Consider the following 21,971-nt stretch of genomic DNA (forward strand, 5'->3'; position numbering starts at 1 on the left):
GCCCACCCCTGCAGCCCCTCTTCCCCCAAACACACCCCAGTGACTCCCTGAGCTCCTCACCTCCCCAGAAAAGCAGCGCCCAGCGCAGGGTTAGAGCAAACAATGGAAAAAAACCAGAGGAAACGATCTGTGGTTTGTTTTCCTAAGCCCCTTTATTGTAAATAAACGCTGACAGATATTTATGCTCAAGCGCACAGAGCACACAACACGCGGCACGAGCTGACGGACGCTGCAGCGTTTTAAACCTAAAAACCAAAACAACTTAGAAGGCAGCAGAGCAGGGAACAAGCAGCTGGGTAAGATCCCTCTCACCAAACACTCCAGACTGAGCTGCAGCTGCAAACAGAGCCCGGGAGTAGGGGGCAGCGAGGGGACAGCGAGGGGGCAGCGAGGGTGGCACTGGCACCGCTCACCCACAGCCCCTCAGAGGGGCACCAGGTGACGTTTGGGGACATCCCCCAGGGCAGGTGGCTCTGGCCATGCGGGTGCTGCTGCCTCTCCTCCCTTGGCAGCCGCGCCAGGCTCCTCCCTGGCACCCACCCCAGCTGCCGGGAAGGGGACGCCTGGCAGAGGTGACAGCTGGGAGGTCACAGCCAGTGTACACAGATCAAGCAGCCAGGCTGCCTTTCACTCTTTTCCCCTGTTTTTCCGTGGGTTGTTTTTTTTTTTTTTTCCCAAAGATGGAGCAGTTTTGGCCCAAGTGCTCCTTTTTCTCTGCGGTGACACACAGGTCCTGCTGAAGGTGACAGCAGCCACCACCACCTTCTGCTGCTTGAAACAAGAGGCACAGAAAGCCAGGGGGGCACAGAACCCCACCCCCAGTGCCGGGGAAAAGCTCAGGGAGGTGCCAGGCTCACACCCACACCTCCAAATCCACCTCAGCACCTCCAAATCCACCCCCAGCTCCACCTGCCCAGCCCAGGACACTGCTGCCAGCTGCTGCCGAGCTGTTCCAGCAAAAACATCTCAAAAAGCCCCCTGTTGTGCAACGTTTGTTTATTCTGGGGTGTTTGCACGCCCGGTGCCAAGGAAATCAGGTGGTTTCGAGGAAATCCCTGGCACAGGGAGCTGCCAGGAGATGCCCACTGGCATCAGCCCAGCCCTGCACCCCTGTGAGGGCTCAGCAGGACCCTCAGGGCAATGATCTGCTCCCAAACTGCTGCTGCTCTGCTCCAGAAGCGTTTGCTTTAAACCTTTCCGAGGCCAAAACGCAGGAGGAATGAGCTTTAATTAAAGCACTGAGGCACAAACGCTGCAGAGGGTGAAATCCCATCCCACAGCCCCCAAAGGGACCCCCCCCCAGCCACTGATCCAAACTGCAAAAACACCTGATTTTCAACAAGGGTTTAAAAAAAAAAACCAAGTCACCACCACCAACGCATCAACAGCGACATTCACGAGTCCCAGCAGGTAAAAAATACAGATTTTTGTCTCCTTACAATCATCAGTGACATGAACACAGCGAACTCTCCAGCAAGTTATCCCAGTTTTTGTGCGTAAACATCCCAGAGTGCGTTCTCCACTCCTCTTCCCGCAGAGCAGGAGGGGTTTGGTCGGAGCAGCCAGCCTGGCAAGGACGGGTTTGTGCGTTCAGAGCATTTTGGAGTGTGAGGATTTCCATGGACGGGCTCTAAAGCTCTTCCTTCAACATTTAATATTCTTTTTTTTTTTTTTTTTTTTTTGAAAAGTTTATTTCTAAGCACAAAAACATTTAAAACAAGACCTGGAGGGGTGAAACCCTGAGGAGTAAAACGAATCAAAATTCAGTTTTTCACCGCTGAATTTCACCCCTCTGTGGCACAACAGCTTTGGATGAACACATTGCTCCGCTCCTCAGAAATCCTGAGGGGTCCAGATTAGTGCCTTGGTCCTCTCGATCCCAGTTTCATCAAATTACAGCTCTTGGGAGTGTTTAAAACAACCAATTTGGAGCTCAAAATGCCCAAGCGAGCCTCAAGCCCTGGGGCTGCTCAGCTCCTCCACAGCCAGGGCACATTCTCCCCGCTGTGGGTATATCCAGCATTTATTGACACATTTAAAATAAGCAACTTCTGGGGCTCAGAACTGCTCAGGTAAATCCTGGAGTCACCTGGGAGCAGCAGGTCCAGCACAGGCTCCTGCTCTGCACCCAAAAGTTCCTTTCTTCACCCAGCCTGAGGGTCCTGCCCTTATTGCAAAAACAGCCGGGGTCAGGGCTTGTGGGAGAGAACTGAAAATTTGGGGTTTGGTGGGGATTTAAGGAAAGGGTTTAAGTTAAGAGCTGCACCACCTGTGCTCTGAAACTCTACAGCAGCTTAGAACTATGAAAGGCAGCACTGGGGACATTCACAGCTTATTCATAGGCAAGTTAAAAGCTTGTCGTGAGCCTAAAATTTGGTGTATTCTAAAGAAAACCGGTAAAAAACCTTGTGCTTCCTGCAAACCCTGCCCAGGGGCCCTGCTGGTCCCAGCTGTGCTCACATTTTTGGGGTTGAATGGATAAAACATCCCTGAAATGCAGGGAAAACGAGCGAGAGGATGAAGTTTAGGTTGGGATGAGAAGATAAAATAGCTAAAAGGGGGTTTGAGGTGGGATTGAAAGCACTGGGAGCTGTGCTGCTTCCAGAGAGGGGCAGGAGGGTTCGATGCCATCCGTCCCTCCCAGGAGCAGCCCCTGGGATGGATGTGCTGACCTGGCTGTCACATCCCAGCAAAAACACTCCCAGGGCAAAGGAACTGGCTCAGACCGGGGGATTCACACCAGCACCAACGGAGGGAATCAAACCCCACCTGGAACTCCCTGGATGGCTGAACAACAGGAAAAAAAAAAAAAAAAAATCGAGTTTGAACTGAGTTTGAACTTGGATGTAACTTGGAAATAACTCGGAAATGGCAAGGCAGAAATAAAAGCTGGGGGGTTTGGCCTGGAAGTGCCTCTTCCAAAGAAGAGCTGCCTCACTGAGTAAAAACGTGATTATTTTGTCCTCCCACTGTGGTGAATTTCGGCAGCTGGCCAGGAGGGAGAGACGTGGGGCACTATTTCACCACCTTGCGTTGGCTCACGAGCGTTGAAGGCGGCTTGGGAAAATCTCCAGCACCAATCTTCTCCAGCCCCGTGGACAGACGTGCCAGCATTTGGAAAGAAAAGACACAGACAGGCTCTAAAATCACAGTTGGAGGCGAGCACTGGCCAGGGTGGCTCGTGGCTCCAGGGATGCTCCAGTCCCAGGCCCGGCTCCTCCTCCTGGCCCCGGAATTCCCAGCTGGATCCAAGGTGAAAGCAGGAGCCCCTACACTGCCAAAGCTGCCATTCTCTGCAGGGAAAAGAGAAACAGCAGAGGTCACAGCAAGGAAGGCAGGAGGGGGTGAGGCAGGAGACAGCTCAGCACCGGAGAGGTGAGTCCAGCTCCAGGGAGCTGCTGCCCACGGCAGGAACCGCCCGAGGATTTACTTCATCCCTTCCATCCAAGCACACAGAGACCTGCCTCACTCTCATACCTCACCCTTCACCCTCCTGCCAAGCCCCCCTGAGGGGTTTTCCCACGGCAGCCTGAGCCCACAGGAGCTCAGAGCGCTGGAGAAGCTCAGGAGTGACGAGGCAGGCGGGTCACTCAGGGCTGCTCACTTTTATTCACCTCCTCCATGGGGAATCACGCTTCCAGAACCACCCAAGAACCACCACAGCGGCCATCTGGCACACTAACCACAGGAAACACTTGGAGCTTCGATAAAACTCCCTCCTCTGCCTCACTCAGGGCCCAACAGACACCAGGAACGCACTCAGGGAGTGAAAGCCATCGATATATCCCCGATCCAGTGACTCCTGCAAACTCCCCGAGAGCAGCAAGGCCACCACACCCTGTCCTGGGCACAGGGCGGGCACAGCTGGGACCCTGCCCTGCTCCCACGTCCTGATCCAGGGACGGAGCAAGCCGGGGCTTCAAACACAACCCACAGCAGCCAGCACAAAACACAAACACCAGCAAGGCCAGCTGGAGCCCCTGGATCAGCCCCCGTTTCATCCTGCACAGGATTCCTGCCGCTCGTCTTTGCCCACGGAGCGCTTTCCACGCAACACGAATCAAGAGAAATGCCACTTACTAAAGCCCAAAGAGAGCACACCCAAGCTGCTTGCAGCGGTACTCAGAGGCAAGCATTTCCCTCGGGAGGCTGCAAAGGAAACAGAGAAGCACAGCAGGGCTCAAGGAGCATCTGAAAGGAGACTGACATAGGAGCAGCGGCAAAGCGAACGAGGGGAGGAGCGCAGCAGCCCCAGAATCTCGTGCCAGGCCAGGGCAGGAGGTGACAGAAGGCAGGGACATCGTCTGGCTGCAGTCAAAAACTGGGACAAAGAGGGCTTTTGTAACTTCTCCAATCAGGTTTTAGCCCAGAAGCAAAATCCTACCCAGAATTAACCCCTCCCTGCCAAAAGCCCTGATGGAAACCTGCCTGCGTGGGGCCTGATTCTGGAAGACTGGCACCAGAATTCCAGGTGGATGGATGGGGTGTGGTGTGGGGGGGATTTTTATGCTTTGGGGTTGGTTTTGAGGCATTTTTTCAGTCGTTCTTTTTCCCCCCTTAATGCAATCCAGGCTGGATGATTTCCATGCAGAAACAGAGACCCTGCCGAGGATCCCGGGGAGGGTCTGGGTTTCAGAGAGGTGACGGCGGGGAGGGGCAGCAGGGGGAAGGTACCACCTGGACAGTGACCTCCAGCTGTGGCTGCTCAGCCCCTTCTCCAGCTTCCAGGGATGGGAAAGGCCCTCGAGCTTCCAGGGATGGGAGAGGCCCCAGCAGATGCAGGGGTTTGCTGCCCAGGCTGTGGTGCCGCGGGCGCTTTACGGTGTCGGCGCTGGCCCGCGGGGTAAAGCTGTTCCTCCTCATCCTCACAGGGCTCTGCCTGCTGGGGAGGTGGTGCTGATCCCACACAGAGGGAATGGCCAGGAATGAAAAGGGGGAACCAGAGTTTAAAGCCACGTCGCCGACCTCCAGCAGCCCACCCTGAATCTCCCGGTGACCCCGCGCCGGGCTGCGCCTTCCCCAGCCTGGGAAACGACTTCATCCGCCTTGGAGACAACTGGAAAGTGATCTTTCAGCAGTTCTGCTTCCCTTTGGGACTTTTGTTTTGCTTAGGTGGCTCTGTTTGGATTTGGTTTAGGGTTTGTTTTGTTTTGTTTTGTTTTTTCTCTCAATTCAGGGGGGAAAAGGAATAAGCAAATAGAAAACTCTCCCTTCTCCCTGTTTCTTCTACCCCAAAGCAGTTCCCCAAGCAAAGCAAAAAAGAGAAACAGCCTCCAAGAGGGCAGCAATGATTTCCATGCAGGGAGAGCTGGAAAAGTGACAAATCCCAGGGTGGGCTGGGTTGGAAGAACCTTTAAACATCCCTTAATCCGTGCCATGAGCAGGGATGTGCTGGAAACCAGGAGGATCCACACAAACCATGCCCAACGTCCTCAGTTTGGCATTTGACAGCTCCACAAACCCTCCAGCCACTGCTGCAGGTTCCCAATTTCCCCAGTCCCTCGGCACAAAAGAACAACCAGATCCCAGCCCGAGAGCTCTTCGTAAAATACCAACAAAAAGCCTAAAACCTACCAAAACCACCTAAAATCAGATGTATTCGGATTTCCTGCCAGCCAGCAGAGCAGAGCTGGCTTGTGCTCTCTAATTGGGGGAGTTAATTAGAGGCAATCACTGAGGCTTTCCCTGAGAGTCCCTTTGGAAAACGGGGTTTGCAAAATCCGGGAGCTCAGAGATCGGCAGGTTTAGGACGTGGTTACAAGGTGGATGCTCAGCAGTCATTTAGAGAGGACTTCAGAAAGAGAAAACTCATCAAGACAAGGAAAAAAACCCACTTTAACCCTCTTGCCAACTCTTTTTGAAATTACCAACAAGCATCAGCAACCAACGCCGCACTGGGAACTGAGAACGAGACCCGGGGTTTGAAATCTGCGCCCCAAATTTCTCCATTCTGCTCCCTGCAGCAGCTCTGGAAAATATTCCCTGCCCTGGCCTGGGAAGCACTAACGCAGCCTACAATTCACCCTGCTTCTGGGGTTATTTCTGGAGAGAATCCTCCTGCTTCACTGAAAGCCACCAGGCAGCTCTAGCCAGGGACTCATTTTGGAAAAGGTGGAGCCAGAGGGGCGCAGCAGAACTTACTGAGTTCAGGGAGGGCTTGTCCCGGTGGGTGTTCACTGCTTCCACGTTCAGGGTGATGGTCTCCACTTTGCAGCCTTCCCCCAAGAGAAAGAGAGGTTTATGTATTTAGAAATATTTATATGTATTTATTATATTTATTCAAAAAAAAAAAACCAAACAAAACCAAAAACAGCAGGGAAAGCGAACGGGAATAAATTTCTGATTTATAAAAAACCAGCACAGCTCATGAACCCACAGCTCACCCCACGGACAGGATTTTACACTCCACTTTGGGGGTTTTAAGTGTGAAGAGCACGGCCCTGCGTTATCTGGGCTGCACAGAAAAGCCAGTTTTAACTGACTGCAGCCTTCCCCACCCACAGGGAAAATCCAATTGTTTAAAAGAGAGGCCGGGGGAGAAGACCCTGAACCTCCACATCTGCTCCCCCAAGCCCCCAGAACCCTTTTCTAGGTTAATTTCTGTATGCTAACCAGAATTTCTGTATGCTAACCAGAATTTCTGTACATTAACCAGAATTTCTGTACACTAACCAGAATTTCTGTATGTTAACCAGAATTTCTGTATGCTAACCAGAATTTCTGTACGCTAACCAGAATTTCTGTACGCTAACCAGAATTTCTGTACGTTAACCAGAATTTCTCTATGCTAACCAGAATTTCTCTATGCTAACCAGAATTTCTGTACGTTAACCAGAATTTCTCTATGCTAACCAGAATTTCTCTATGCTAACCAGAATTTCTGTACGTTAACCAGAATTTCTGTACGCTAACCAGAATTTCTGTATGCTAACCAGAATTTCTGTACATTAACCAGAATTTCTGTATGCTAGCCAGAATTTCTGTATGCTAACCAGAATTTCTGTATGCTAACCAGAATTTCTGTACATTAACCATAATTTCTGTATGCTAACCAGAATTTCTGTATGCTAACCAGAATTTTTGCATGTATCACCAGAAGCTTCTAGAGCACGGCCAGGTGCTGCCACACACGGACACAAACCTGCCCAAAACATCCCCGTGCACAAACCAGGGGGGGAATTCAAACTAAAAAGTTTAAAATGAAGCAGTTATTTACCATAGGCAACAGGGGTGAGCTTGAGGATGGTGTGGAGGGGGCAGCGCAGGTAGGGCAGCTCATCTAGGACAGAGAAAGGTGTGATGGGGTCACCTGGGATGCCACAGCCCCCCTGTCCCCTCTCCCATCACACGGGGGTCAGACTGAACCCTTTTAAGGGTCCCTTCGACCCAAACCATTCTAGGATGGAGTGGGAATTATCCTGGGAGTAAGAGCCTGTGGATGGCACCCAGACATTCACCCCACAGCACTGGGACAGAAAATGGAAACAGAGCAGCTGGAAGTGAGAGCGGAGCCCAGGCTGCCTCAGGGCTGGGTTTAGGGTTGGGCTCAACCCTCCCAAAAGGGTTTTTCCAACCCAAGCAATTCCATCCTTCCACTTCCAGTGCTCGGGGCCAGCCAGGGAAAACCTCTCCAGGGGCTGGGACAGCACCGCAGCAACAGCTGCCAGGGGCCCACTGGAGATTCGTTCAGAGCTGGATTTAGAAGGTGATGAAGCTCTTTCGAAGTTCATTAACTTCATTAAAAGGTTTATGAAGCTCCAGTGCCACTGGCCGGGGCTTGCAGCAGGCTGGAACCTTCCAGGTGTGCATGCTGTGCAAGAAATCAGCATTGCCCTGGGATGGAGCACCCCTGCCAATTTTTTCATCAGAAAAAGAGATTTCTTTACATTAAAAACCAGTCCCCTACACATTCTGCAAGCGCTGGTGCTGAACACAGCTCCAGGAACAACACCCAAGCGGAAATAGAGCAGCACATCCCCATGGGGAGCTCCTTGCACTGCTGCAGTGCAAGGGTTAAAGCACTGCTGAAACATTTCCCTTCCTCCTTTCTTAAACAGCTCTTCCCTCCTTAAAAAAACAACAACAACAAAAAAAAAAAACCAAAAAAACCCAAGAAAAAAAAATCCACCCTCCCAAAAAACCCCGAGAGGGGAAGCAGAGGAGAGGAGCCAGCCCCCAGCATCAGCCCTTTATTTTTGTACCTGCACTCTTGTCAAGAAAATAAGCCAGGAGGCACCTCATAACTGCCTGGTGGGAGATAACCAGGACGTTGCCCTGCCTCTCCAGCTCCATAATTACCGGCTCCAGGCGCTGCACCAAGTCCTGGTAGGACTGGAAAACCAAACAGGAACCGGTCAAGGGGTTGTGTAAACACAGGGTTAAAGCAGAGGTGGCAATTAACGGCGTCAGTTCAGGGAAATATCAGTTGAAGCAGCAAAAGGAGGAGGTTACGGGTGATGCGGTAAAAATAGCGAATAAACCAACCCTCTCCAAAATAAAAAAAAAACAACAACAGAAAGTGAAATTCAGGGTCAGAGCCCTCAGACCGTGGGAGGGCTCAGATTACTGGTAACTCAGTGAGTGCAGCCAGGAAAAAACCCAGAGAAAATAGAATTCATTTAAACAGGTTGTGAAGGACAGCCAGAAATGGGTTTATTTCCGAGCCGCACCCACGGTGATTTTGTTTCCCAATCCAGGCCTGGGATGCAGAACTCCCTGGGTGTCTGAGGGCAGCATCCAGCAAGTGGCCAAATGGATGGACCGAAAAGCATCAGCTGCACACCCCCAGGAGGGAAATCAAGAAACATTTCCCCCAAAAGAGAATTGGGGAATCCTAATGTTCTCAGTCTGCGTGCAAATATGGGCAGAATAACCTAAAACTGAGCGAGCTTTAACCCCAACCCCACACACCGGTGTTTGTCTCACTCCAGTGCATTGCTGTTGTTTCTTTAGGCTCCTCACCTCCCCTCCAGGATAACGATAAAGATATTTCTCCTGATCCCTCATGGCAAACTCCTCCGGGTACTTGGCTTCGATTTCTGCATAGGTCATTTCTTCACAGACCCCCTGAGGGAAGGGAAAAACTGGTCAAAAACCCTCATTTCATCAGAGGGCCAACGACACAACGGGGAGGGGAGGAAAAGCACAGGCTGAGATCAGGGGCTCCCTTCACGGCATGGAAATTTTAGGTGTTTATCTGACCCAGCCCTGCCCTCAGCGTGGTGGTTTGAAGAGGCTGGGCTTTGGTTTTATCTCAAAACCACAAAAAAAAAAATAAAAGGATGACATCCCTGGTGTTTGCCAGGGATGAAAAACGAGCCCTCGCTTCCCCAGCAACCACCCTGCGATTTCCTGAGAGAAGCAGAGTGGGAGCAGCAACCTTTGCCCAGGCAGGAGGGTGTGACAGATGTCTGGGAAGTTCGGTGTTATTTTCCTCCTCCACACCAGCCGGAACGTCCCCAGCACGACCTGGCAGCTCAGAACACTCTCAGCCCTGCACCAAACCAGCCCAAACCTCGTCCTGGATGGCTGAGGTGCCTGACACAACAACAGAAAGCAGCTGGGTTCAGGGTGATTCATTCTGCTTCAAACATTTATTCCCCACCTAGGGAAAGCTGAGGGTTTTCAAGCAGCCTCTCACTCACAGCATCGATCTCGTTGAGGATCTTCCACTGCTCGTACAGCACCCCCAGGGATTCGGCCGTCTGGATTGTCCTCTTCAGCTGGCTCGTCCACACCTTCAGGTCCACGATCTCCTGCTCCTCAATGAACTTCTTCAGCGCCTGGGAAAACTGGGGAGAAAAGCTCTGGGGGGGTTAGGAGGTGATGCCTCCTTGGGCTCCCTCAAAACAGAGGCCAGACAGAATTAAGAGGATAAAAAGCAGTTTGTTTATATTTATTGAAGGGCTTTCAGGTACATTGAGGGCAGACAAAGCCCCCCAGAAATGGACAATGGTCAGGGGTTTTCACACTTTTATAAATTTGGTCCATTTGCAAATTGGGGGTCAATCTTCCAATTAAGAGTTTCAGCTAATGAAGTCATTCACCCCAAGTCTGCTGCCCCCAACTCACTTTAGTTTAAATTTCTCAGGGCCTGAGGCAGTGAGGTGTCCTCGATTCCAGACCTGGAGAGGAATTGTTGTGTCAAAGTGGGAGAACAGCAGCTGACACCGTGTGTGGAGTTCGGAGTCACACACAAAAGAACTGCAGGATTACAAATAGATGGGAAACATAAAAGCAAAAATCCTGAGGCATCAAGGGGGCAGGGGAGCTGCTCAGAGCATCACTGGGGGCTGCAGTGGTGCTGAGGCTGCGGGGACACTGCCCTGATCATATTTTAACCTTTCTAATTTCCAAATCTTGCACTGCATTAGTGCCTGAATCTGAACTCCATATAAAGTGTTAACTGCTTGATAATGTCCAACTACTTTATACTATTTTATATTGTCTAATTACTTTATACTGTCCAACTACTTTAAAATGTCATAACTACTTTATACTGTCTAACCACTTTATAATGTCTTAACTATTTTATACTGTCTATTTTATATTGCCTAACCACTTTATACTGTCTAACTACTTTATAATGCCTTTACTATTTTATACTAACTACTTTAAAATATCTTTATTTTATACTGTCTAACCACTTTATACTATTTTACTACTTTATACTGTCTAACTACTTTATATTGTCTAACTACTTTATACTGTCTAACTATTTTATACTGTCTGACTATTTTATATTGTCTAACTGCTTCATACTGTCTCCACACTTTCTGCAGACAGAACAATCCCTCTGGGCCCAGAACCCCAGGACACCCTCCAGCCTCAGAAAGTCCAAATGAAAGTGAATCACGGGGGAGCCAACTGGGGGAACGTGACTTCATTACCCGAAGCTGGAATTGGAGCATCAAGCCCTGATATACAAATGGGCCAAACTTATTTCTGCCCGAAGAACTCGTGACCATTGTCCATCTCGGGTGCGGCCTCTGACTGCCCAAGGTGAGCCTGTTGAAGGCCTTTAATAAACACCTGCTTTTACTCTCTTATTCTCTGTTCCAGGCAGCTACTCCAAGGCATCAACCCCAGCTCCCAGGGCACAGCCACAGCCCCTGGCACCTGCTTCCCTCGGGGTGACAGGCCAGGGCACAGCCACAGCCCCTGGCACCTGCTTCCCTCGGGGTGGTGACAGGCCAGGGCACAGCCACAGCCCCTCGTACCTGCTTCCCTCGGGGTGACAGACCAGGGCACAGCCACAGCCCCTCGTACCTGCTTCCCTCGGGGTGACAGGCCAGAGTCGCCCCCAATCTTGCCAAGGAGGTTGTACTCGCTCTCGCCGTGCCGGCAGAGGTAGATGGTGCGGGGCTGGACGTGGATGTTCATCAGGTAATAGACAATTTTACTCTGGATGTAATCCTGGACTCGGTTGACCAGGAAGCGCTGGCCCACGTTGATCACTTTAATGAAGGAAAGATCTCTGGAGTCGACATAAAATGAGAACGCCCACAGGGCTGGGTTTAAAAACGAGGCACGAGCACACGCGGGTGGCACTCTAGGAAAGGCAGGGCAGGCTCTGGACTGCTGTGCTTCAAAATCCCTCCCTGCCAGGGTGGGGAGGCCCTGGCACAGGGTGGCTGCCCCTGGATCCCTGGAAGGGACCAAGGCCAGGCTGGACGGGGCTTGGAGCAGCCTGGGATAGTGGAAGGTGTTCCAGCCCATGGCTTTTAGAGATGGGCTTTGAGATCCCTTCCAACCCAAACCGTCCTGTGATTCTGCAGCACACAGAGAAAAATCCCTTCAAAAATCTCACTTGGGACCTGTGATTCACCTGCACAGAGTCACACCTGGGGAGGGCAGAGGTGTTGGAGCATCCTGAGCCCCGGACAGCAAAGCAGCTCATGTGCCCAAGGACAAAAGCGAACCCCAGGGATTTGCTTACTTGTCATTAGCATCCGGGTCCAGAGGCTGGTAGGTGACCTGATAGCACTCGATCCTCTTGAGGAAATCGTCCATCACATTCTCCCGGTGCCTCTCCGGGTAGTCAGGGCTGGAAACTTTCACCTCCTGCCCAACAGACAGCGTGAGTTAAGCAAACTCAAGAGGGAACAAAAGCACTGATGAATGGCATTATTCCTCCCTTTTGAAACAAATCCACGTTGTTTGACGCAGCCCTGAGGAAAAACCTGCTCCTGGCTGGGAAACAAAGGGCGACTCTCAAGGCACTGAAGGCTCTTGGCCCTGACAGACACTGCTGGCTCCGAGCTCTGCCCTCCCTCCCTCCCTCCCTCTCCAGGACAGCGCTCCAAGGTCACCCCTCGCCCGGCTCCGCCTGATTTCCACATTCTCACATAACGGCATCTCTGGCTTTTAATAAACCTGCAAATCCCAGCTGCTTATTCCGCAGGTGAAACGTGAGAGGGGAGGCGTTGGCAGGGATCCCCATGAGCTCCCCGTGACCTTGAACCGAGAGCCCGAATTCCCACGGCAGCCGAGCCCGGGAAGGGCAGCACGCACCAGGATATTGGCAGCGATGACCTCGGGATCATCACACACAGACTCCACGAAAAACACCTCGGGAGAAGGCAAGGAAGCACATTTCAGGGTCAAACCTCCAGAGCTCCTGCTCCTGACTCCAGAGCTCCTGGAGCCACAATGTCCCTCGGCCCAGTGACTTAAACAGACAATTACAGCACTACCTTGAAAGCATTTTCCTTGGCAAAATTTAAGATCAGATCCCGTCGCTCCCGAGTCGTGTTGGTGGCATCAAACACCTGGCAGAAAATGAGGGAGGAGCACTGAGCAAGTTCATCTTGAGACTTTTAAACCCCAGCCCCAAATCGGGTCCCCCAACACTCCAGGCAGCTTTTGAACCACCCTGAGGTAAAACTATTTTTAGTGCAGAGGATCTTACAGCTATCTGCCCGCACTCCTCCAGGAGATAAGACTTCACATCCTCCAGAGCCACCAGGGCACAGCGTCTGCAGGACAGAAATAGGGATGGTCACAGCTGATGGAAAGCATTCCCACAGCAAAGCTGAGCCAGCAGGGAGGGACTCAAACACCTCCCTCCCACCCCTGCACCGCCCTAAGAGCCCCAGAGATCTCAGGGCACCTCCATTTGTGACCTGACCCTCGCTGCCCCCCCCCGTGCCAGCCCCAAACTCCCCCGCCCATCCCTGGCAGGATCCCTGCACAGGCTGTGCCGTTCCTTCTCCCTTCCTCGGGCACTCAGGGTTATTTTCTGCTCCTCAGACACACAGCCTGCCAAGGCTCCGGCGTCCCCAGCCCCGCACGGACCCATCCAGCCCGCGACAAGGGACTCACTTGCGGATTTCCATGGCCTCCTTGTTGTCGTGCCTGAAGAAGTCGTAGGACTTGTAGGACTTCACGGCCTCGCGGCGGTACACCCCTAAATTAAACACTTCACAGGCCAGAGAGGGGAGCGTGAGGGCGTTTCAGGGGCAGGGGTCCCAGCACGGGGCAGGGATGTCCCCACACACCTTTGGTGGGCACCCCGATCCAGTTGAGGTAGCGGGTGAGCTTTTTGGACATGTAGGTCTTGCCCCGCGCGGGCAGCCCGATCATCACGATCAGCGTCGGGGAGTTGGTCATGTAGGATGCCCATGCTGCAAAAACAACCGAACAAAAAAAAAAAACCCAACCAAAACCGCCCCAAAACAGCATCAGCGGCGCTGCAGAGCACAAAGTGAGACCCGGCGTCATCCCATCTCCCGGCGGATAAAGCATCCCCGTGCATCCCAGGACGGGTTCGCGCTGTGTCCTTGCCGTTAATGAGCCGCTCCGTGGTCTCCTAGGTGTTTGCTAATGAGGCGGAGCGGCAGCACCACTGGTAATGGGGCTTTTAGTGTTAAAAGCATTTACCGCCCGGGCAGGAGCCGTCAAGGGCGAAGGAAAGATGTTTTTAACAAAACGGTCACGTTCTCTCAGCAAACAGCCCGAGCAAGCTCCGAAAGCGCCCTTGGAGAGGCAGATCTGGGACGAAAAGCACGGGATGGGGATGGATGCAGCACCGGGGAGGTTGGGGGCGAGCGGGACAGGCAGGGACGGGGAGCGGGACGGGGATCCGCGCACGGAGCGCGTCCCACGCGGGATGGATGCGGGACTCGGGGCAAACGCTTCTCCCCGCGCAGCCTTATCCCCCCCGCCGCTATTTATTTCATTTCTTCGCGGACACGGAGCGCGCATCCTCCCGCGTACCACCCCGCCGCCCCGGGGCCGGGGTTACTCACAGCACTGCTTCTCGCCGGCCCTGCCCCGCGGGGCCCCGGCGCAGCCCCGCGGCACCGCCGACATCGCTCCGCGCCGCTGCCGCTCGCATGCAAATCGCACGCAAATGAGCGGCGGAGCGCGCAGCCGGCGGAGCGGGGACGGGAACCGGGATGCGGGAACGGCACGCGCGGGAAAAGGGGAGCGGCGGGGCGGGAAAAGCGGCGCGCGTCACGCGCGCGGGGGCGCGCGCTGGATGCAAATGAGACCGGGAGGTCGCTGGGCGGGGAGCTCGCGCCTCTATGCAAATTCAGGCGGGCTACGCAAATCAAAGGGGAGGTGATCCACGGGGAAGGGAGGACGGAAGGAGCTCCGGGCAACACCTCGCGTTACGCAGATGACACGGCGGGCGGCGCCCGGTTGCACGCGAATTAAGCGGGCGGCGCGACTCTATGCAAACGAGCCACGCGCTATGCAAATAACCGCCCTCTGATTGGCCGCCCGCTGGGGGCGGGTGGGGCGCCGCGTGCTCTCGCGAGAGCGGGCGCGGGCCGGAAGCGGAAGCGGCGGCGGCCGGTGCGGCGGCGGCCCCGAGGATGCTGCGGCTGCGCTGCAAGGCCCGGAGCGGCTCGCACGCGCTGCCGGGGCTGTCGCCGCACTCCCGCCTCCGCGACATGCAGGCCGCGCTGGCCGCGCTCACCGGAGTGCCCGCGCCCGCCCAGCGCCTCCTGCACGGCTTCCCGCCGCGCAGCCTCGACCTCAGCGACGGCGAGCGCCGGCTCGGCGAGCTCGGCATCCACTCGGGTGAGGAGGGCGGGGGGGCGGCGCTTTGCGAGCTCTGCTGCTTGTCCGGCCGCAATTAGGTTAATTAAAGAGGCCGTGGTGCTCACGCCCCTCATCAGCCGGCGGTCGGGCCGGTTCCTGCTCCCCGGGGGAGGTGTCGGCACCCGGCTCGGCGGCGCTTGCTGCTCGCTGGAGGTGCCGGTGCTGCTTTGGCTGCGTCCCGTGGGGTCCGCAGGGAGAAGAGCGCGGGGCTGGAGGGGACGGGGACCGGGCCACGCCAGGTGAGTCCCGCGGGGGCCGTTGTGGTGCCAGCGGTTGTTGGTTGAGGCTGTTTCCCAGCAGCATCCCGAGCTGGGGGAAACGGGCGGAGGTGGCCGAGGAGCAGCCTGGGCTCGTGGAAGGTGTCCTTGTCCTTGGCATGACTGGGACTGGGTGGTGTTTAAAACCCCAAAGCGTTCCATGATTCCATCATTCCCTTCTGCGATCCTCAGCAGTGACAGCATAGCCGTGTGGTTGTGTTTGGGGAGCAGCAGCTTTAAGTCACCCTTTTACGTCCCTCTCACCTGTCCCTCCTCCTGTCTGGCAGGCGACACTCTCATAGTAGAAGAGGACACCTCCAAACCCGAGCCTGACTCTCCCGTGATCGCCAAAAAAGCCATGTCCCAGCCCGTGAGGGAAGCCGTGCCTGTGCTGGCCAGGAGGGTGGTGCCGGCAGACAATTCCTGCCTGTTCACCAGCGTCTCCTACGTGGTGGAGGGCGGCGTCTACGACCCCGGCTGCGCCCCGGAGATGCGCAACCTCATCGCCCAGATCGTGGCCAGCGACCCCGAGTCGTACTGCGAGGCCGTGCTGGGCAAAACCAACCGGGAATACTGTGACTGGATCCGCAGGGAGGAGACGTGGGGAGGAGCCATCGAGGTGTCCATCCTGTCCAAGTTCTACCAGTGCGAGATCTGCGTGGTGGACACGCAGACCGTGCGCATCGACCGCTTCGGCGAGGACGCGGGCTACAGCAAGCGCGTGCTGCTGATCTACGACGGGATCCACTACGACCCCCTGGAGCGCCGCGTGCCCGGCTCGGACCTTCCCCCCCAGACCATTTTCCCCAGCAGCGACGACGTGGTGCTGGCGCAAGCCCTGGAGCTGGCGGACGAAGCCCGGAGGAAGAGGCAGTTCACGGATGTGAATCGCTTCGCCCTGCGCTGCATGGTGTGCCAGAAGGGACTGACGGGGCAGCTGGAGGCCAGGGAGCACGCCAAGGAGACCGGGCACGCCAACTTTGGGGAGGTGTGAGCTCGAGCGTGACCAGGGTGCCGTTTTCACTACCTCACCGCTCCGGAATCGAATTCTGGAGGTCCCCAGATAAGCTGTTTGTAATCATAAAATTCCGTTCGGCAGAGCTTGAGAAGCGAATTAACTTAATGGTGTGGCCAACGCGCAGGTTTGGGAATAAGGGGTTGGGAATAGGGGATGGAACTTGGGCAGGTGGTGGACAGTGGCAGCCACACCTTGATTTCCTCACCTTGTGTGTGCGTGCGTGTGGTCTGAGCTGACAGACACAACCAACGCTGGTGTAAAATCCACCTCTGAGGTGCTGAATGTACATTGGCAGGGTAACTCGACGAATCCGTGGCTTTGGGAAGCACACGTATCACACTGGGAATCGGGCAGCTCTCAGAGGGCAAACTGCTCGTGTGCTGCGTGATTTGTGGTGGAAGTATCAAGTACAACAGTGTCGAAATACAATTTGTAGTGGAAAGAGGATCTCTGAGCTGCCCTTCACCTAATCAGGAATAGACTGTGTAGTTTGTGTGCAGAGAACTTTAGGGAAAGCAATGGCCTCTAAGCTTTAAGGTAGCCTTTAAATTAATGAGTAGATGGGTAAGTGTTGAATAAAACTTATTAATCCTCCGTAGGTAGTTTTTAGTCGCTTGAAAAATAACTCTCAACCCCCTGGTGTTTACACTGCATCAGAGCATAAGCATGTTTCCTGGAATACTTGGGATTCTTCTTCATAATAGCATTGGAAATTCCTACAAGAGGGAAGTGACTCAATTTGCATCTGTTGAATACATTGAATATTTTACTTGAGTAGGGCCAGTCATGGCCATGGTGTTATTAAGCTGTTCCAGTTTCCAAATACTGTAAATGAGCACTTTAAGGTTGAGTTCTCGCTCTTTGCTGGTAAAAAAGTTTTGCCCTCTGAAGGCCAGAGCCAGAGGGGATGCTCAAAATTCCATCTGCTTTCTGCCTTAAGGTGTTTGTTTTGTCAGCGAGACTTTCATTGTGATAATGAAGGGTGCAGCTGAATATTCAGAGCAAAATAAGCTGGGAAAAAAAAGTGCCCCACTCCTTGGACTGTTCAGAATCAGGGAAGGTGAAACTGGTTTAATTGGAACATCTTACCTCACAAGTGGGGTTGTGAAGCTTAACAGCAAATGCTTTTGAAGGCTTTTCAAAGGTGCTGTAAAGGTGCATATTACTGAAGGGGATTTATGTTGTTTTTTTGGGTTTTTTTTTTTCTTTGAAATGCCTGCAACACATCCTTGTTTCTTGAATTTTAAAATATCCTTTGCCTGCCATCGTTCTGTTTTGAGTGGCCTTCCTTGCACTTTTAGACTGGGGAACAAGAACGTGCCTCTCCGGGCTGAGGCAGAAATAAACCCACTTTCCACGTAGAACCTAAACCCCAGTTTGAAAGGCCTCTGTTCCCTCGGGCACCTGACCAAACTGGTGCAGCAACACTGCTTTTTGCAAAAAAAAAAATCGTATTTCAAGTTCTCAGCAGAGGCTCCCGGTTGGGTCTTGAAATACAGGAGATTTTTACTGAAGAAAGAAGGTAATTACATAAGTGCTTTGCTGAATTAAAGCATGAATAATTAAACAGCCTAGAATCACCCAGAGCTCTATGGACCAGGTTTGTTTTTAATTCAGTATTAAAACACGCATTAGCACTGTTGGGAGTTCCCTATAGAAAGCCACTTTAGCTTCCAGTGTTAAACCCCGCTCTGCTCTTAGCCTGTCATTAGGAAAGGAAGATAAAAACCCAACATTAAACCCAGCCCTGTAGAAGCTGACGCTTAAAAAACCTCCAGAAATACCTGACAGTTCAAAGGAACTTGAAGATTACACTGTGTTATAACTACTTGAGCTGAAATAGTGGCTAGGAAGGAGCCGCAGGTGTGCTCTCAGCTTTCCCAGGGAAGCAGGGCCGTGCCTGGGACGAGGAGCTGATCCTCCCCTGTGCCATCTGTCACATGGACACAATACCTACCTCAGAGAGGTGCGCCAGGTGTCTTTGAAACACAAGTGGAAGATCCATATTTATTGTCTGCCTTGACTTTGGGGAGCAACCCTTAGATTTTTAGCTTTGTGTCCCGAATGGATTTCTCCGAGTGTGTAAAACATTTTATTTTATTTTATTTTTTTCTTTCCGGTATTTCTCAGTTGCAGTGTTTGAAAAATGAGCTTTATTTAATCCGGAGTGTTGAGCTTTGCTAGATCATGTTTGCTAACAGAGGATCAGTTCTGTTGGAGGGAGACGTGTCACACGTGTCACTATCACTGCTTGGATGTTCTCTTTCGTTGCCTAGAAAATAAAATCTCTTTGGTTAAAAAAAAAAATAAAATAAAAATACCTGTAATTCGTGGTTGTAAAAGTTGATACCTTTAAAGGCTGACAAAGAACAATCCTTGGCACTGACTGCAAGAAAAATTTCTCCTTACGCTCCTAAACTTTCTCAAACAGAAATTATCTCCATTATTTAAAATGTGAAATCTGGAGAGATTTAAAGTACAACTCCTATTCTTTTTTAAAAAAATATTATTAGGTTGTTTTTTAGTACTTTTTAATTAGGATTTTCCTGTCCTTAATGACACAGTTGGGGAATTATCCCAAAAATGGATGCTTCTAGTGGTGGGATGAACTCTGAATGTCAGAATGGGATGCGATGAGCTTCAAGGTCCTTTCCACTCTGGGATTCTATTAAATATGATACCTGAGATACCAGGACTCAGCTGAGTCCCTCCAGAATCTTTTATGCATTGCAATACATAAATTACGAAGTAGACTTCACAAATGTTTGTGCCCAGTATTACACAGATCTATTCTGTGGCTGCACTGGGCTGAAAGAGCAGTCTGGGGAGAAAATCAGCCGTAACTGGAATTTCTGAAGGACAAACCTAATTCCGAAGTTCTGAGTAAACTCCTGTCAAAAGAGCAGCTTCTGGGGAGAGCGCTGAGAGAAGGAACATCTCGTTCTGTGGTACATCTCAAACCAGCACCTTCCCCTGAGCACAGGCACCGCAGGGGACACGGTGACAGTTTGGGGACAATCTCCTGCAGCCATCCTGCTCTCCTGGAGAACATCCCAGCTCTGGAGCTGGGAGCTGCCCCCATGAGACCAAAACCTCCCTGACCCCACAGAGGGGTTTTGTGTTTGCCCTCCTCCTCTTGGGAGGGGATGGGGCTGAAGGAGGAGGGAGCAGAAGTTCCCTGCTGTGCCTGGAGCTGGGGGAGGTTCTGAGAAATCAGACTGACACACGAGTGCTGAATCATCTGTGTTTGGCTGATTTCACTGCAGAACCCACCCATGGGCCAGCCCTGGGAGCCCCTCCCTGCCCAGGAAACTCTCCAGAAGAGGAACTAAAAGTTGTCAGCTTGCTGTTTGGAAAATTGCCGCTGCCATGCAATTAAAGGTCTGCCTGCATTTTAAAATCAAACTTTGCATCCAGCCCTAAAACTGCCATCAGGTTTGCTCCAAATGGAATTCCTTCAAACTGGCTGAAATCCCTCCTGCTGTTTCAGCTGTCTGAGCTCCAAATGCTCCCTGAAACCGGAATACAACAGCGGAGTTAACAAAATCAGGTTATCCAAGATCGCAGTGCCCTTGTCTGTTATTTTTAATTTAAAATGTTGGGGAACTGTTAAAGCCTGAGAGCTGCCTTCTCTCTTTTGGTGTTAATGGTAAGCAAGCTATGGGCACACCTCACCTCCCTTCTCCAGCTCTTCTCTGTAAAACAGAGATAATAAACAGAGCTCCCTGGCCATGTGGAGGTTTGGTAAATGCCGTGTGACACGGGGCATTAGCTACGTGCTGCTTTCCAAAACCGATTTGTCAGCACGCAGGTTGTGCCTGCAATTTGGGCAAAGGAGAGTGCCCAAGAGTCCCCAGAGAGTCAAATAAACGTCCTTACCTCGACAGGAATCTTATCAGTGACGCCGTGTGGATGCTTTTCCTTCAGGGCCAGGCCTGAGTCACTTGTGCCCTCGTGTTTAGGAACAGGGTGAGGCTCAGCAGGGCTCTGGAGCTGCCAAAGTCCTTCCAGGGCACTGAGAAGTTTTCTCTGCATCACTTGACTCCTCTCATATCCTTCATGCCATCTGCGTGAAATCACGCCTTATTTCGGGCTGGAGCTATTTATATTTGTTGGGGGGAGAGGAATGTGGAAAAAGAACAGGTTCTTTCTGGGTTCCTGGTTCAAGAGGAGCTCGAGATTTCTCCTGCTGGATCGTGGCACTTTCCTGACCCGCACAGGCAGCCAGCTCTGCCTGTTCGACTGCCCACGCTGGAGTCCTGCTGCTGTCAGGACACCCCTGCCCGCTGCTGCTGCTCACTCACACCCTGCTGGCAGAGCGAGAACAAAATTAACCCCGGCTCTGATTTCCTGCCTCTCTCCAAGCAGCCTCAGCACCGGGCACAACTCGACAAAACCCGTGCAGCTCTAAAGCTCCCGCTTAAAATTAAAATTAAAATTAAAATCACTTCATTTAAAATCAAACCCACTTCATTCATTAAGATCACATTTAAACTCTGTCGATGCTGTGCCATCCAGCGCAGCTCCTGCAGCACTGGCACCGATCCTGCCCTCAGTCCCCGGCTGTCACAACGCTCCGGCTGCTCCCGACGTGCTGCATCCCCATCCCTCACCTGCTGCAGGCCAGGAGGGAGGGCAGGACGGGCTGGGGCTGTCAGAGGCTGTCAGCAGCCTCTGCTTTGTTGATTTGCTCTCCAGCACACGTTCCCTTCTGGAGCAGCGCTTGGCTGGGTTCAGCATTGCCAGTGGGAGCTTCTGGCTCATCTGTTTTCTCTCCGTCTTCCCGTGGCTTTAATGAGCTGATGTTTCCACTTCCCCCTTCCGTGGAGCGGGGAACGTGTGTGGCAACAGAGACTTCTGCTACAAATACAAATTAAAAGGAAGGGGAAAAAAAAAAAAAAAAATCATTGGAGCGTGGAAATGTGAATGAATCCGGCAGCTGCGTCAGCCCTGGAAATTTCCTGCAGGGTGTTTGCACATCTGCAGCGAGCAGCACCTGCTCAGGCAGGTACAAGTCCACGCTGTGTGTGGGGGATGAATGGCCAAAGCCTCGTTTATCAGCAGGAAAAGCTCCAGTTTTAACAACAGAGCCCAAAGTCAGGGTGAGAAGGAGGCTCTGCTGTTCTCTGCCTGCCCCTGCAGCGCCGCCCGGGCTGGGGCTCGGTGTCACCCTGCCCAGGGTTGGGGACACCTGGGCCCCTCTGTGGGGGAGGCAGCAGAGGTGGCTGTGGCACCCAGGGGCTCAGAGCAGCAGCTGCTGCTGGAGAAATGCCCCAGTGGAGTTTCTGAGAGGCTGTCAGTGTCAGGATGAGTCTGGAGGACACCTTGGGGGTCTTTGGCCTTCACCCGAGCTGCAGGATCTGAGCTCAGGCTGCCTGGGGAAGGAGCCCCAGCGCCGGGAAGGAGCCTGCAGAGGGTTTCTGTGCCCGCAGGGAACGGTGCCAAGTGGGGCACAAGCAGCTGCAGGTCGGGACAGGCAGAAGGAGCCTCGGAGCTGGGCACGTAAATAAATCCGTGCTCGAAGCTGCCCTTCCAAAACCCTTTCTGCCTGTCTTTACAACCTCCTTCCTTCGCAGGCAGCAAACTTTTGGCCTCTGGGAAGCTGCGGTGAGACGCGAGTACCAACGTGCCCCAGCTCAGGCTGT

General features: G+C 52.8%; 2 protein-coding genes across 13 annotated transcripts; one reads left to right on the forward strand and one right to left on the reverse strand.

Annotated features, from left to right (window-relative positions):
- Window positions 1-133: 133 nt before the first annotated feature.
- Window positions 134-14,389, reverse strand: PFKFB2 (6-phosphofructo-2-kinase/fructose-2,6-biphosphatase 2). Of its 12 annotated transcripts, none has more exons than XM_058423529.1 (16): window positions 14,250-14,389; window positions 13,500-13,625; window positions 13,324-13,420; window positions 12,911-12,977; window positions 12,696-12,770; window positions 12,514-12,570; window positions 11,939-12,063; window positions 11,269-11,476; window positions 9,645-9,791; window positions 8,962-9,066; window positions 8,202-8,331; window positions 7,217-7,279; window positions 6,142-6,215; window positions 4,690-4,896; window positions 4,081-4,191; window positions 134-3,293 (listed from the first exon to the last, which is right to left on the reverse strand). In XM_058423529.1, exons 1-15 carry the CDS (start codon window positions 14,311-14,313, stop codon window positions 4,123-4,125), a joined length of 1,614 nt encoding a protein of 537 aa, XP_058279512.1. In that variant the 5' UTR covers window positions 14,314-14,389; the 3' UTR covers window positions 134-3,293; window positions 4,081-4,122. The 12 variants fall into 12 exon arrangements, with proteins under 12 accessions (XP_058279512.1, XP_039941748.1, XP_058279511.1 ...); XM_040085814.2 differs by having other exon boundaries at window positions 4,081-4,149; window positions 4,678-4,896; XM_058423528.1 differs by having other exon boundaries at window positions 4,690-4,919; window positions 6,141-6,215; window positions 9,645-9,806.
- A 433-nt stretch (window positions 14,390-14,822) lies between these two features.
- Window positions 14,823-17,685, forward strand: YOD1 (YOD1 deubiquitinase). The gene is made up of 2 exons (XM_040085818.1): window positions 14,823-15,030; window positions 15,596-17,685. Exons 1-2 carry the CDS (start codon window positions 14,823-14,825, stop codon window positions 16,300-16,302), a joined length of 915 nt encoding a protein of 304 aa, XP_039941752.1. The 3' UTR covers window positions 16,303-17,685.
- The last annotated feature ends 4,286 nt before the right edge of the window (window positions 17,686-21,971 follow it).

The sequence above is a fragment of the Hirundo rustica genome, chromosome 24, assembly GCF_015227805.2.
Source record: "Hirundo rustica isolate bHirRus1 chromosome 24, bHirRus1.pri.v3, whole genome shotgun sequence".
NCBI classification, from domain to species: Eukaryota; Metazoa; Chordata; class Aves; order Passeriformes; family Hirundinidae; genus Hirundo; species Hirundo rustica.

Excerpts from the sequence above, each read along its gene's own strand:
- PFKFB2 (XM_058423523.1), bottom strand. The coding sequence starts at position 13,746 with ATGCTTTATCCGCCGGGAGATGGGATGACGCCGGGTCTCACTTTGTGC. Across the intron at positions 12,978-13,323 it reads GAGGCCATGGAAATCCGCAA|ACGCTGTGCCCTGGTGGCTC; the intron begins GTGAGTCCCTTG and ends TCTGTCCTGCAG. Across the intron at positions 12,771-12,910 it reads AGGAGTGCGGGCAGATAGCT|GTGTTTGATGCCACCAACAC; the intron begins GTAAGATCCTCT and ends ATTTTCTGCCAG.
- YOD1 (XM_040085818.1), top strand. The coding sequence starts at position 14,823 with ATGCTGCGGCTGCGCTGCAAGGCCCGGAGCGGCTCGCACGCGCTGCCG. Across the intron at positions 15,031-15,595 it reads CGAGCTCGGCATCCACTCGG|GCGACACTCTCATAGTAGAA; the intron begins GTGAGGAGGGCG and ends CCTGTCTGGCAG.